Raw genomic sequence first — 14,201 nt, 5'->3', positions numbered from 1 at the left:
ATTTTAATTTATTTTTTTCAAATTTTGGGCAAATATAATTGCTACTATAAAATTGGTCTCCTGTGCAAATGAAGCCTGCGTAAATTTAGCCTGAAAGACCTAACTCCACCCATCTACGTCAAGGCCACCATGGAAGGACCCCTCTCCCCAGCGACATTATCGCACTCAAGCTCCGCCTGTCCGTCTGTGAGAGTCAGATCCCTCACTTCACCGTGGACTCTCCCAGGTTTCTGTGCTTATCCCAAAGAGGTTATGCAGTTTTTCCTGGCCAAAGAAGGAGGGTGAAAGGTCAGGGGGCGTCTGCACCATGGCCCTCGCACCTGCTCCTCATCCCCAATCAACGCTCTCAAGTGACTCCTCCCCGCTCCAATCAGCACCAGGCGGTCGCATTTAAGCCCTCAGGCAGATGGCTCGGCCGCTCAAACCGTACTGCGACTGATATTATGTCAGAGTTCAAATCAGATGACCCTCCGTTTTCCTCTCTTCCAACTGACCCGGTGGAAGAGCTGAGCGGCTCGCCACGTTCTCTCATTACAGGACTCCTCACTTTCGCTCGAAACGCTTCCCATCCACCAGCCGCGCGCCCCGCGGCAGGAACCAGAAAATCATCAGCCGCTCCGCGCACGCCGCGGCGCCTCTCCTCCGCATCGAGCGTCGGGACGTCTCCTTCACGTGGCTCCTCCCGCGCCACAGCGTCTCCACCGGATCACGCTGACACCCGGGTCCAGCTACATCGCTCAGCAGCTCCAGAACACGCTCCTCTCCACATCAGGCTCCAACACGCGTCAGCGCTCTGTCCTCGACTCCAGGGGGCTTGTCCCAGGCCCGCCGCTGGCCATACGGGGCCCCCAGGCCGAACGCCCAGCGATGTCCCCAGTCGAAATTAAGTATTTTTTAAAATTGTCTTCATCTTGTGAATATTGCTTGAATCACAATCTTTAGCAAGAGTTCAACGTTCTCAACTAAGGTGTCTCCAACAATCTAACTTACTTTTCGTTTTTCATTCCTAATATCCTTGTTCCGCCCTCACTTCACGCACGCTTCTCCTTTGTGGAACAGATCGAGGCAGCTCCATGCATCGTACATATCGTGCCAGTCATTCTTTTAGGTCCAATCTCATTCATCAGAAAATGTATCCGCTCCTCAGCTTTTCCCAAACACTCGGTGGGTTTATTAATAAATAAATAAATAAACAATAAAATAAAATGCGCTGCATGTCTCAGACTCATATTCACGAGAAATGGGTCCATGTGCCCAGTCCGCACGCACACCACAATTCCCCCAGTCCAAAAGACAACCGTTACGTCGCATCATGTACTATTATTCACGTTTAAAATATCACACTTTCCCAGTCCAGCCCACGTTCTGCCGTCTGCCCCGGCTTTCCCAGTCCAGCCCACGTTCTGCTATCTGCCCCGGCTTTCCCAGTCCAGCCCACGTTCTGCTATCTGCCCCGGCTTTCCCAGTCCAGCCCACGTTCTGCCGTCTGCCCCGGCTTTCACAGTCCAGCCCATGTTCTGTCGTCTGCCCCGGCTCTCCCCCGGTGTACTGCCTGCACGCTCCGCCGTCTGCCCCGGCGCACTGCCTGCACGCTCCGCCATCTGCCCGGCGCACGTTCTACGTTGTGCCGCCTGCCGGCGCTTCCAGGTCTACATTCTGCCGCCCGCCGGCGCTTCTAGGTCTACGCTCTGCCGTCTGCCGGCGCTTCCAGGTTTACGTTCTGCCGACCGCGCTCCCAGGTTTCCGTTCTGCCGCTGTCGGCGCTTCCAGGTTTACGTTCTGCCGCCCGCCGGCGCTTCTAGGTCTACGTTCTGCCGCTGTCGGCGCTCTCCTGTCCACGCTCAGCTGTCGGCCGGCACCTCAACTTCCTGTCGCCTGCCGCCTCCTTTGTTTTTGGGGGGAATTAGAAGTCCATTATAATCTAACTTTCAAAATTCCTAAAGGTAATGCCCCTGCATCATCACAGCACGCACATGTGGCTCATTCTGCCTCTTAGAGCATCGGTTAAATTCTCAATCGGGTCAAACCACAGCGCACTTCATTCCCCTCTGTTTCTAACTCCAGAGGCAGCCCATGACAGCAGCCCCCTGGTTTCGGAAATATCCGAGGGTAACATCGATCCTTTGCAATCCGCCCCCTCGTCTTCACACCGGGCACCGGTTTAGAATAGGAGCTGCTACATCCACGGCCACTCAGGGCATATCCTCCACAGCCCTCTAACAACTCGGGCGACAGTCCCTTTCGCCCATGCCCGTACGTTCGTCCCTACCTGCCTCCGATCTTGGTGGCTCAACGCTCCTCGCATCTCTAGTAAGTCTCGTCTCGCAACAAATACTGGTGGTGGTTCATATCCCTCATTACCTGTTCCCTAGCAGCATCCTCTTGCTCTCCCCGTGTCTACGTCATTTCTTATCTACTCCCAGGTGCTTCATATTCCTGTCCTCGGTCCTTCACCAGATGTCCGTGAATAGAGGCCTCCATTTCAGACGCTTCAGGTTTTCAGGGCATCGCCCCCTACTCTCCCCGTCACTACGCATTCGCCCCTCTCGGGCCACCACGTGATCAATGTCTACTCTATATTAAGTATCTGCTGTCATGTTATTTCTGAGTATCAGTAATAACCTTGGCACACAGCTGCTCAGACCCCGGGTTTTTGGGGGGAGACATCTAATACAAATAGATCATGGAGTGCCCATGATTGCAACGTCTTCCGCCGGGGTCTGAGCGCCAAATAACTCACGAATAAAGCTTGCTAAACAGTCCATTCTCGTGGTCTCTTTGTCTCTCCAGGGTGAATTGTATTACTCTGAAAACAGTAACACCTTGAATCAATTAAACTGTTAACACTAGTTTAAATCAAATCTAATGAGTTTAAATTGCTTTTAAACCGTGTAGACCTAATAACACAGTTCACAAAGCACATATTTAACCCTAACCTCCTCCACAGGTTACGGAGCAGGGAAAGAAGTCGGCCTCCTTCCACTGGAATTGGATCGGCTGATAAAAAAGGAACTGCACCACTGTGTCCTTTGGGCCACCGTACTTCATCTAGACAAAAGAGAAGAGAAGAGTTGCAGAGAATAAACAAAAGATAAAATCACACATGTAGATGTGCCTGGAGTGGATGGCATAAATAAATGGTTAGAAAAGCACAGAAGAAGGGAAAATAAATATATGATAGAAGGATGCTCCAGAACAAGACGACGAGGAAGAGATTTACAGAGGGAAAGAAGACACAAAGTTGGCTGGTGTGAGATGGATTGTACAGCCAAAAGTCTATGTTTTATTAAAGTTGAAAGGAGAGAAGCCTTTTTCACAAGAATTGTACATATATTTCAGAATCAGGTGTGGGTGGAGAAGCCAAAAAATGTAAAAGTAAGAGTAAAGTTACTGCAAAATAATATTATTCATGTAGAAGTACAAAGTAGTGGTTCAGGCAAACGCTCAAATAGTCAAAACAACTATTTACAGAAACAACAAGTTAAATAAGAGTAATCATCTGATTTGTAATTGGAAGAGCTTCATGTAATTTGAAAGACAAAAGAATAAATGATGCACAAAATCTGGTATTTTCAAAGGATTAAAACAAAAATGCGTAATCATATCTGAAGAAATATTGGACTATAACCTTGGTAACTTGTAGACTTACTCAAAGTACTGTTACACTGTACAATAAATAACTCAAGTATCGATAAAAGTAAAATTGCTCATAGAACAATTTTATCCTAAGGTTATTCAAGTAAATGACTAAAAGTAAGAGTAAAAGTAACTTGATGGAACTGTGTAAATATAACTGTACTGTATCTACCGACCTCTGTTCAGAATGCATGCACTCATTTACAGTGTTGGGTAGCATTAGTTTTAAAAGTGACCCTTGAAAACAAACGTGTTAAGTTTCTGCGCTACAGTGTTATAAAAAAGTTACCAATAATCAACATTGTATAACCAATATCGTTTGCAGACAATCCCTTTGCATTGCTGAACACAGTAACATAATCATTAAAATATAAAATAAACATGCAAATAAATGGGTTTTACCTGAGCTTTATTTACCTGAGCTTTTACAGATTACTACAATACAATTATGCCATACAATAAGCACGTGTAGGCCTGTCCTCAAGCAATGAAAAACAATCCACTAAACAACATTAGTGGATTGACAAGAGCACCGACGCAACAACAACAACAACAACAACAACAACAACAACAACAACAACAGCACTTGTTTATTTAAATCAAACTCACCACACTAGTGCACATGCTCACAATACGAGCTCTGGGATTGTGCTGACGAGATGAGACCTAACCAAAACTAACGTGTTACTGATTTGAAAAAGTAACTACCGGTAGTACTAGATTACATGGTTTACGTTACTCTAAAAAGTCATATGAGTACTCTAACTCTGCTCATTTAGTCCCTCTTTAGAACCCAATTTGAAACAAAACAGCTCTTTACTATTCAAAGGTCTTCTCACATGTTACTAAATATTTCATACATTCATTCTAATTCAAATCAAGGCCATTGATTAAACGTAGCCTTGTCCTTATTATATGCAGCTCTGAGAGATAACGTTTGCAGAATAGTCAGAGAGCCACAGGCAAAATATATGCCTCCTTTAAATGAAATGTAACTGTGCTTATTCAGACTGGGTTTCTGTTTAATTCATGATAAATGGTGAACACAGGGAGATGAATGGCCCGCGGCTGTTTTTTCCTTGGGTCCGTGAACTCACCTTAATAATGTAATCGGCGCCGAGAGGGGAGTGCGCCTTCAACGTCTGCCGGTCCGTCCCTCTTTGGAAGTCCACCGACGTGTTTCCTAAAGCGAACGAGCCCGAGGAGACTAAGGCGGTCTCCTCCCTCCGACCCAGGACGGACACCGACTCGACCACTGCACAGGGAGACAAACAACACGAACATGTAGGAAGTGAAGGGGGATCTAAATATGTTCACCATTACTATATTGTATAACCAACTACGAAACTGTATTAAAAGTATAACCAACTATATTAATTTTAGACTGTGTTACAATTGGGTTAAAACTCCTTATACGCACAACACATAGTCTATTGTCCCATTTGAGACACTCACTGCGAAAGAGCTCATGGAAGAACACTGTAAGGAGGCGTCAATCGTCATATTCGCCTAATATCTGAATGTTATAAATAAATATAACGCAGTGCAAGGATTTCGGCGTGTCCGGACTAGGCCCGTGTAAGTCGCCGGTCACATTTGCCTAGGGACAGATTTGGTAAGCGCTCTGCTATCTGTATTAGTCTTGTACATGGTAGGGATTAAACATCTGATTGATTTTAACTTGCTGATTCATGCCTTTTCTTTCAAAAACGAGCACGTCGACAGCAGGAATGTGTGAAGTGAGACTGATGTTAGAGAACACTGATTTGAATGTGTGTTCATTGTTTGTGTCTCGATTAAAGGTGCATTTTGTAAGCCTGCTAACCACGTAATTTGGCATTAAACCTGCAGGTGGCACTGCAACGCCAAGTCACAGGTCACAGGTCAGGGGTCGCATATACAAAGCGTGCATACGTCCAAAAATGTTACGCACATGCCTGTCCATGTTACTGTGAGTTTGTGAATGATTAAAAAAACACATCTTAACTTGAAAATATGTGGCCCAGTCCAAAAACTCTGAAGTCTGCTAGCGTTCAGCGCTTTAGGACTGAAGACTAGCAGAGTTTAACGATGAGAGATTCTCTCTTAAGTCAGGAAATTTGAGGGAGTTTGAGTTTTGTCTGTATGAACATGTTCTATAAATGAGAGTTAGGTGAGTTTACACTTTAACACTACACTTAGCCTTAATGACACACAAACAAAGACTGTTTCTTATGAAAAATGATCATTATACTTGATTAATTAAAAATCCTCCCTTAATTTGCTAGTCACTTGCCTGAATCATTCTTGATAAATGATTTGTTCATGCTTTAAGTTAAAGTATCCCTACTGTCCAAAATGACAACAGATCAAATATTAGGAACTAGTCAAAAGATCCACAAATATATTCTATTATGTGCAGTCATTTTGCCAAAATAAACGTGTAACAGCTTTTTGAAGCAACTGTAAGAAGAAAGGCAGAAGTCATGTGTTTAAAAAAGGGTGCTGATGTCACACAGTAGGTTTTTCCATATTACAATCCTGAAATATTACATTTGTACTGCAGATGTTTATAGAAACAGTGCTGAAAGTATGTTGTTTAGTCTATGGTAGATTTAGTTTCCCTTTCAGAGTTAATGATCTTTGCCTCGTTTTGCCTGTGAGCCCGAGGCCACGTGTGTGCGCAGTGCGTGCTTCATTTAAAATGTATAATCAGAGAAAGATTAAACAGGGAAAAGAAAGAGAAAGGTCAAAAACATCACGTTGTACATAATAAAGACGAGCATTACCTGCTGTTTACAATTGTGTTTGAAATAAATATGCCGAACGTGTAATATGCATATTTTTTTTATCAGATGTTCTTCCCAGGCCTGTCCCTGCGTGCTGGTCTCTGGAGGAGTGAGTCCCATGTGTGAGCCAAAGACCACCACGAGGGGACGGGCGGGGCCAGTCTGAGAGATCTGTCAAACTGAATAACATCTGATAAAGGACGCGGCGCAACATGCTGCAGAAACATGTCAGGTAAATGAGATATGTCTTGTATACCACTGCCGTATATGAAGAAAAGGGACATTTAATAGAACAATATGATATGACTGACTGATTACATGAGGAAACAGCACAAGAAATAAATTAGATGTCAAATTGTAATAAAATGCTGAAAATATCTATGCCCTCGCTAAGTTCAAAACATTAGCCTGCAAGTTGAAAATAACACTAAAAAAATAAAGTTAAAGATGATATATCATGCTTTTTGTTTAGTGCATATGACTGAACTATATTTGACTGCTGATTGTCTTATATCTTGTGTTCTAGTGTCATACTCTGTCCAATGTGTACATTTCTGTGTGGCAGCTTGTGTAGGTCAAAGACATAGTTCTTTCAGGACAAATGCAGTAATCTTGAATCTTGAGTTTAGTTGAGCTATAATTATGATTATAACACTTGATAATTATTTTATATTTTTGATATTTAAAATTGCAATATTGATCTTTAATAAAATAAAAAAGATTTCCACCTTCCTCTTTACGGTGCACGGAAGCTGCGGTTCACACTGGCCAGCAGCAAGTTATTACTAGTTTAAATCCTTCGTGTATCGGAAATTAAGAAACAAAAAGTTGCATTATATAAGTCAGTGAAAAAACAGGGACTTTAAGAGCAGTGCATTGAATAAAGATGACTCAAATCCACATGAATAAATACAACTTTGAGTGGGTTAACGAGAAGGGAAAACTATTATGACACTGTTAAAGCTCTTAAAAGTTGATTTAGCGTAATATGTCCCTTTTAAATAGAAGTCACTGTGTCTTCAACTTGGAAACTGCACAAAACTGTTTGTCACAAAACTATAATTTACTGTGCATATCATTAACAGTAACGGAGGTCCTGCATGGAGCATTTTAGTCAAACTTAATAAAGTCTCATGTGCATCTTATTGTTGGAAATTCCTAAAAGTGATTACATTATTATTCAAATCAAAATGAGTGGTACAGTAAAGTGCCCACAGAGTGACAAAGAGCTGAAGGCACAAAAAGTGAAGAAACAAACTTTAATGAATGTGTGTCCTGTGACACTTTGAACTGCAATTATCATGGTCGGGTAACTCTTATTTTTATTATTATGTAAAAATGTGGTGATTAGTGATCAGTTGACGGGACTTTAATTTACATAATGGAGCTGCTGCTTATTACTACTTAATAATTATGTATTTATCATCTGTGAGAATGCGTGTTTTGTATGTGAGTGCACGATGTGGGCACAGGACATTGACTGTAGAAATACATCTGATAAAAGGAATTATTAAGCCATGATAAATTCTGTATTCCCATCCCTCAAAGTGTGGAACGTTCCAAACAACACATCTCCATGAGCTGAGCAGAAAAGAGACCTTTAACCTACAGAGTCTGTGGACTCAATCATGGAAAAAGTACATAAATTGACCTAATAAAATGACAGCATGTGATCTTAACCTGTGTCACGTGGTGTGTCTCATGTGGTAAATTAGACAATTAGTCACAATAACACATTTAAATGACATTTCCTTCCTCCCGTCTGCCCTAAAACTCACCTGTGCCCCCCTAAACCTTGTGTAAAATCTGTTTTAGCGATCGAGCGGCCACTGTAGCTCCATATTTACGCAGAGACGCAGTAAATCGCGCCGGTCCCGGGGGCTCGGAGCTGTCAGGAGCGGAGTGCAACGGCAGGGAAGCCTCGCTGATTCTAAGAGCGCGATGTGGGCGTCTTAAACTGACAGTAAATAGGCCGGGAAAACCCCAATGACAAACACCCAGTGCCGACAGGACCTCAGTCTGTAAATCATGTGCTCAGTCTCTATGCAAAGTCTGGGATAGGGAAAAAAAACAATACAGCGTCTTTAATGATGACGGCATAAACATGAGTGAGGTGAAATCCCCCTGTTACATCTTTGTGTGAAACAGTTTTGCAATTGGAACATGAATTTCCTGTATTTCCATCACGTTTTTTCCGCTAATTTGGGCAAATATTGGGCAAAGCTGCACTACTTTTCTGGTGGATTGTGTGTCATCTGGCAATCAAATAAGTGCAAGAGAGTAGATGCAGACTGACCTTTCAGCGCTAAATCTCCAAATTTATTATTTGTTTTTGGGGCCGACTAACTACTTAAAGGAAGAAGGGAAGTCTAAAATCATTGCTATTGACGTTAATTTAGCTTATTAAACTATTTTTTATGCAGAAGAGAGCAAACTATAACCAATAATTGAGTTTATATTGTGATTTAAATTGAAATAATCTATTTTTGGGATGCATAATAATAAAAAAACTAACAAAAAACACACATATGGATCTATTTCTACACTGCAGAACCGTCTCCATAAGGAAACAGGCAGCAGATGTTCCATCAGAGGTTACATAGTGCAGGTTTAAAGACTCGGAAGAACTCGAAAGTGAAGTGGACATTTTTGTTGTCGGTGAAGCTGACAGTTCGTTGAAAAGCAGAGGAGATCATCACGTTGCACCGACAGCTGTCACTCACAGCTCCAGACACGCTCTCAGTCTGGTGTTCGCCCGACGTTCACAGACGTTTCAACAGCCGAAAGTGAGTCAGGTCCTCATTAAAGTGTACTAACTGCTTTATTTTGATTGACTGATTCATTTTAGTTTGTGTTTGGGTCAAGGAAAATATCACAGCACTATTTATGTATTCGTATTTTCTAAAACACAGACGAGCACATTTCTCTAAAAGGAGTGGGAAGAAGAAAAAACTCACCAGTAAACTCACCTACTCAATACAAATGATGTAAAACACTTAAAACACTCAAATAATAACTACATCACCACCATTTACCACATCAAGAAGGAATATGAACTGTTATTAAGTTCATTCCTTTATTTACCAATATAATGCAAACTCACTAACTATATTAACTATACATTTCATTAGTAGACAGATTTTAAAATACTGTAAGTGCAAGACAGGTGAAATACCACTACGAAAAACACAAAAAAACAAACCCACCTTAACCTGGACTAAAAACTTTAGGGCAGCCTGTTATAACTTATATATATAACTTATAACTTATAACTAATAAACATTTACATAAATGTACATAACAATGCAAATGTATGCAATAAATGTATGTAGCTAGAGGTGGGCAATATGTCTAATGTTGTTTTGTCTGGTTGTTTTGAAGATATGCAATTGCGAATATAGCATTTATAGAAAATAAAGCTAGAAAAAGAGGTGATAAAATATAAAAATGAAAAATAGTGCTGTAAACTGTCAGATAAAGGCATAATGTAATATTTATTTGAACTGTTATGATTTTTTTGACAGACATTTCATATTTTGTCTGATAATTAACCCTCTAGGGACAGTTTTACATACCTTTTTTAAATACATGTTTGAACATATTTCTGTTAGATTGACATAATATCGTCCAAATTATTGTTATCAGGCAATATTCAGACATTCAAATATTAATTTTGGTCAATATCACCCTCTATTCAGCCTAAATGCTATGGAATACCTTCACTTGTCTTTCACCGGAGACTGTGGCGGTCAATCATCAAATAAATGGGAGATTTTGATGATAATGTTTGGGAAGAATAAAAGCTTTTCCCATCTCATCTACTTTTACCGCATCTGATTTAGTTGAAAAATAAATTTAGTTTAGTTTTAGTTTTAATTTAGTTGTTATAAAATGTAAATATGTGATTATATTTCTGTGATGTATTTTATCTGCATAATAGTGATATATTATCTGCATCATTAGTCTAAGAGAAAAACAGCATGTGTGACAAACTGCATTTGTGAAGGTATCGTAATGATGGAGCAAAGAATATTTACCCTAGGGAGGGGGTGTAACAGCCCAGGGGAGTTTGGGTAATGTTTACCCAAGGTCTTATCTCTAAGAAAATACCAACTGTTGTAAAAGACAAGTGCCTTGATGTGAAGTTGACCAATGAGAAATGTGACCCGCCTATTCCATAATATCTAATAAAACCAACCTGCATGAGAAAAAACGTTGTGAGACGAAGGAGGGTCGCCAGGCTGCTTACAACAGCCGGGTGACCCAGCCCGGCGGTTTCTCCCATGCATGCCACACAAACATCTGATTTTTTGTGTCGTTTCATATTCTAAGTTGAATTGTGTTCTCTGTGTGTTAAGGAATAGCATTGGTGTCTAATTCCCTGACACCACCAAAACTGCTGAGCCCTGTGTTGGCGATTCTTCGGCGGCTCCTCGTCTCCTCTCGTCTGCCGTTTGCATTCAGAGCGCTCCGTGAAGGGTGCACTTGAGTAAATGATCACTCACTCATGATGTCCGGTCCTTTGGCGCTGATTCGGAGGAAACGACTCCCCGCAGGCACCTCCACCACCGTCTTTACGGCTGAAACACGAAGCGGGGAGTTAGCATTCGGGCTACAGACACTTGACTGGAGAAGATAAAAGGGTACACTCCAAATACAGTGGCATCATGGCATTTATGATCCCACTTATATGGAGAATATTCTGACATATTGAGAACTGGTGGATGATTACCGTAGTTTAAGAGACATTTGAGACATGCTATCATCAACCGACTTCTGAGAGCTTTTATGTTAGAATTGTTTTCCCTCCTCAAAGTTCTATTTAGATTGATTTGTGCACGTTTGAATCATCTTCATTCTCCTGCAGTCAAGACAGCATTGCTCCAACTGTCCCTGTCTCCCCTGATACACACCCGCTGCCAAATAAATGAATAAATCCCTCAAATAAATTGCTATCGTGATCTGCAGCGCTCCATAGTCGGGTGGTCAGCTTGGTTCAGCAGAGCAGCACGAGGGGTCAGCTATACTTGTTTCTTTTATTAAGTCGTTTTAGGTCCATATTGCCATTGTCTAAAATATATAAAATCTGATCTAAAATGTCTTCTTTCTTGTCATAGTATTTTACAGACAAACATCTCTTTGATGGCAAGTTGTGTTGGAGTGACCAGAATAGCAAACAGTCAAACCTAATTTTATGATCACTCCAACCTGTTAACGCGTATATTTTCTATCTATAAAAATGTAAAATAATTGTATTGTCTTTAGTCTATTGACAAAAAAATAAATAAAATAAAAGTGCATTCAGTCCTGCATACAAAACAAGTCCATTCCTCTGGTTAAAAGGACACATATGCATTATTTGTATTGTTATTGGCCTTTAAATACTTCTTCTAGTACTACTACTACTGTTTAGGTTAGTTAAAGACTAAAGATTGAAAACCACTCATTACTTCATCAGAATTTGAGGTTAACATTGCATCTACTGGCAGCAAGGGGAATAACAATGGGGAAACTAGTTTTCCCCAACATATTAATGTAAGCACGCAGTTGTGATGAATGCAATTTGAGGCAGAATATTTTTACTCCAAGTACGTTTTTGATGAGGGAATAATGTTATATCATGGTTAAAAGCTTAAAAAAGTAAATATTTGTCCTTTAAGTATGTTGAGTTACATATAAAAACAAATGCAGATTAAGTTCTCAAGTTCAGTGTTAAAATTCAGCCAGAAACAAAGCAATTTCTTCTATTCTTCAAACCGCATCAGTTCAACTCTGAACTAAATAACACTTGTCTCGACACAGTTGATTTCTGCTTCTATATTCCCCCTTTTGCATTATGAATTCACCTGTTGTCCTCGCTCCCCCGGCATCGCCTATGCTTATTTTCAAATCTCGTCTTTTTTTTCCCCATCCAATTTAGCTCTTCGCCCTCTTCCCACCTGAACATACTTCCAAGGTCGCTCTGCCACACGTGAACTGCATTGCACCCGCCACGCGCTGGTTGAGTTGTCACTTCTGATAAAAGGCTTTGGACACCGTCGGCAGCGCGTCATCGTAGGGAATACATCAAAACGCAATTGGAAATGGAGTTCGGACGCATTGATGCTCTGATTGGACGCGTGTCGTGGCATGGTCTGGGTCATGGATTACTATGGTAACACACAAAAGATGAATCATAGGGAGAATGCACCGTGAGGCTCAAATACTAATGTGTAGGAGCCAAAATATAAACAAATATATCACGTTTGTGACAAGGGCGAAGCGTGTCTGTATCCAGGCGGTTCTGTGCATCCTAAACATGTCCAGAGGGAGAGAAAAGAACAGCAAACCTGATTATGTAGGTTCATCGCTTTTTATGGTATCAAAGGGAGACATTCCAGAGAAAACGTTGGCTGGTGAAGGAGTACTATATTATACTACTACTATTATACAGTAATTACATTTTATGACACGTCTGGATCATTATTTTGTAATTTGAACATTTCAAATTGAAATATTCATCATCTAAAATGACTCAATGATAGAAAGTTCTACTGGGTTGAACGTTGTGTCAACATCAACACAACGTGAGGCGCTACCGGACCATGTGACCATTGTGGTAATGTGTATCACCGTTTAGGGCAGGGGTGTCCAAACTTTTGGGCCGCATTTTGAAACAAACAAACCGACAATGAAGTGAACCATTCAAAATGTTGCATTTGACATGGTTTTGATGCACCTCCACACCTTTAATCGGACTTGGAACAAATACTACTTTGTGTCGTTTGGGCCAACTTAGCGGGAAGCCGGAGGGCCAACAAAAAATGTTCTGAGGGCCACATTTGGCCAAAATGACAAAAGGGAACAATTTGGACCAATGTCGTCCTGAATTTAGGAGAATAAAAGATTATTTTGTTTAATTTTACTTACTCAAACATACAACTATAAATCTTTGAGTGGGTATAAGGGAATTGTGTAAGTAATCACATTCAAAGCTCTTAAAAGTGAATACGTCTCCTTTAACACTGTTTACTCTGTTTTTTTCAATCTATCCTACAAATTCTCCAACTCGGCGCTCCATAAATATGACCCCAGATTTGGAAAAGGGTCCCCTATTCCCGGCACGGGGGCCCCAGTGGCATTTAAGGATGGATCAGAGCAAAGGAACATTTTCAGGGATACTTAACTTAACAGGGAAACTTAATTACTTACCATTTTTGCAAACTTGCTTTTACCACTCAATCCGAACTTTAAGGGCCATGTCTCAAATGAAAATGATTTAGTAGGTGCCTAGACTCACCTTAAAAATCTATAATCTTTTATTAAACAGCACAGTTTCTTGCTTTTTTGCTACAATTGCTAACTTTATTGGATCTATAACATTGACCATTTAAGGCTTTGACCTTGTTAAGTGACTATATAATAAACTAAGACTTGGCAAGTGCAGTGGAATTCTGTGGAGTAATTTAGGAAAGGAGGAAAAAGGCCAATTTCACAAAGCCACTGCTAACGAGCCTCATATTAAAATTCACAGAGAGAAAGTTTCTGTTCTGCATGCACCATTTTCAAACCCTGCAAAAAACTTTGTGGATCAAAGGGATATTAACAAATGTGTTTGACCTTTGATTACGTTGTGCTGCCTCCATTCACATTCAACTTAATGTGAAAATCCATTAAAAGTAAACTCTCATTAAAGTCCTTATTATCGAAACGCTTAGGAAGAGCCAATTTCAGTCCAATTCACCAGATCAACAAAGGATTTTAATACCATTTGTTTAAACCTAATCAGAAGTTTTGGACAATGAAAAGGGTTGGTTT

The 14,201-nt window shown here is 40.9% G+C and overlaps 1 protein-coding gene across 1 annotated transcript in view; it reads right to left on the bottom strand.

Annotated features, from left to right (window-relative positions):
* The window catches only part of adamtsl3 (ADAMTS-like 3), a 194,906-nt gene that overhangs the window by 4,400 nt on the left and 176,305 nt on the right, over positions 1-14,201 (bottom strand). Inside the window, exons 7-9 of the mRNA XM_072465424.1 lie at positions 10,910-10,984; positions 4,734-4,891; positions 2,937-3,048 (exon numbers count right to left, since the gene is read on the bottom strand). Of these exons, the coding sequence (XP_072321525.1) occupies positions 2,937-3,048; positions 4,734-4,891; positions 10,910-10,984 (345 nt within the window). The remainder of the gene's footprint in view (positions 1-2,936; positions 3,049-4,733; positions 4,892-10,909; positions 10,985-14,201) is intronic.

The sequence above is a fragment of the Eucyclogobius newberryi genome, unplaced genomic scaffold (genome assembly GCF_026437365.1).
Source record: "Eucyclogobius newberryi isolate DKJ021-1_F unplaced genomic scaffold, fEucNew1.0.hap1 SCAF_5, whole genome shotgun sequence".
In the NCBI taxonomy this organism is placed as follows: Eukaryota; Metazoa; Chordata; class Actinopteri; order Gobiiformes; family Gobiidae; genus Eucyclogobius; species Eucyclogobius newberryi.
This window is presented reverse-complemented; position numbering and strand designations above follow the sequence as displayed.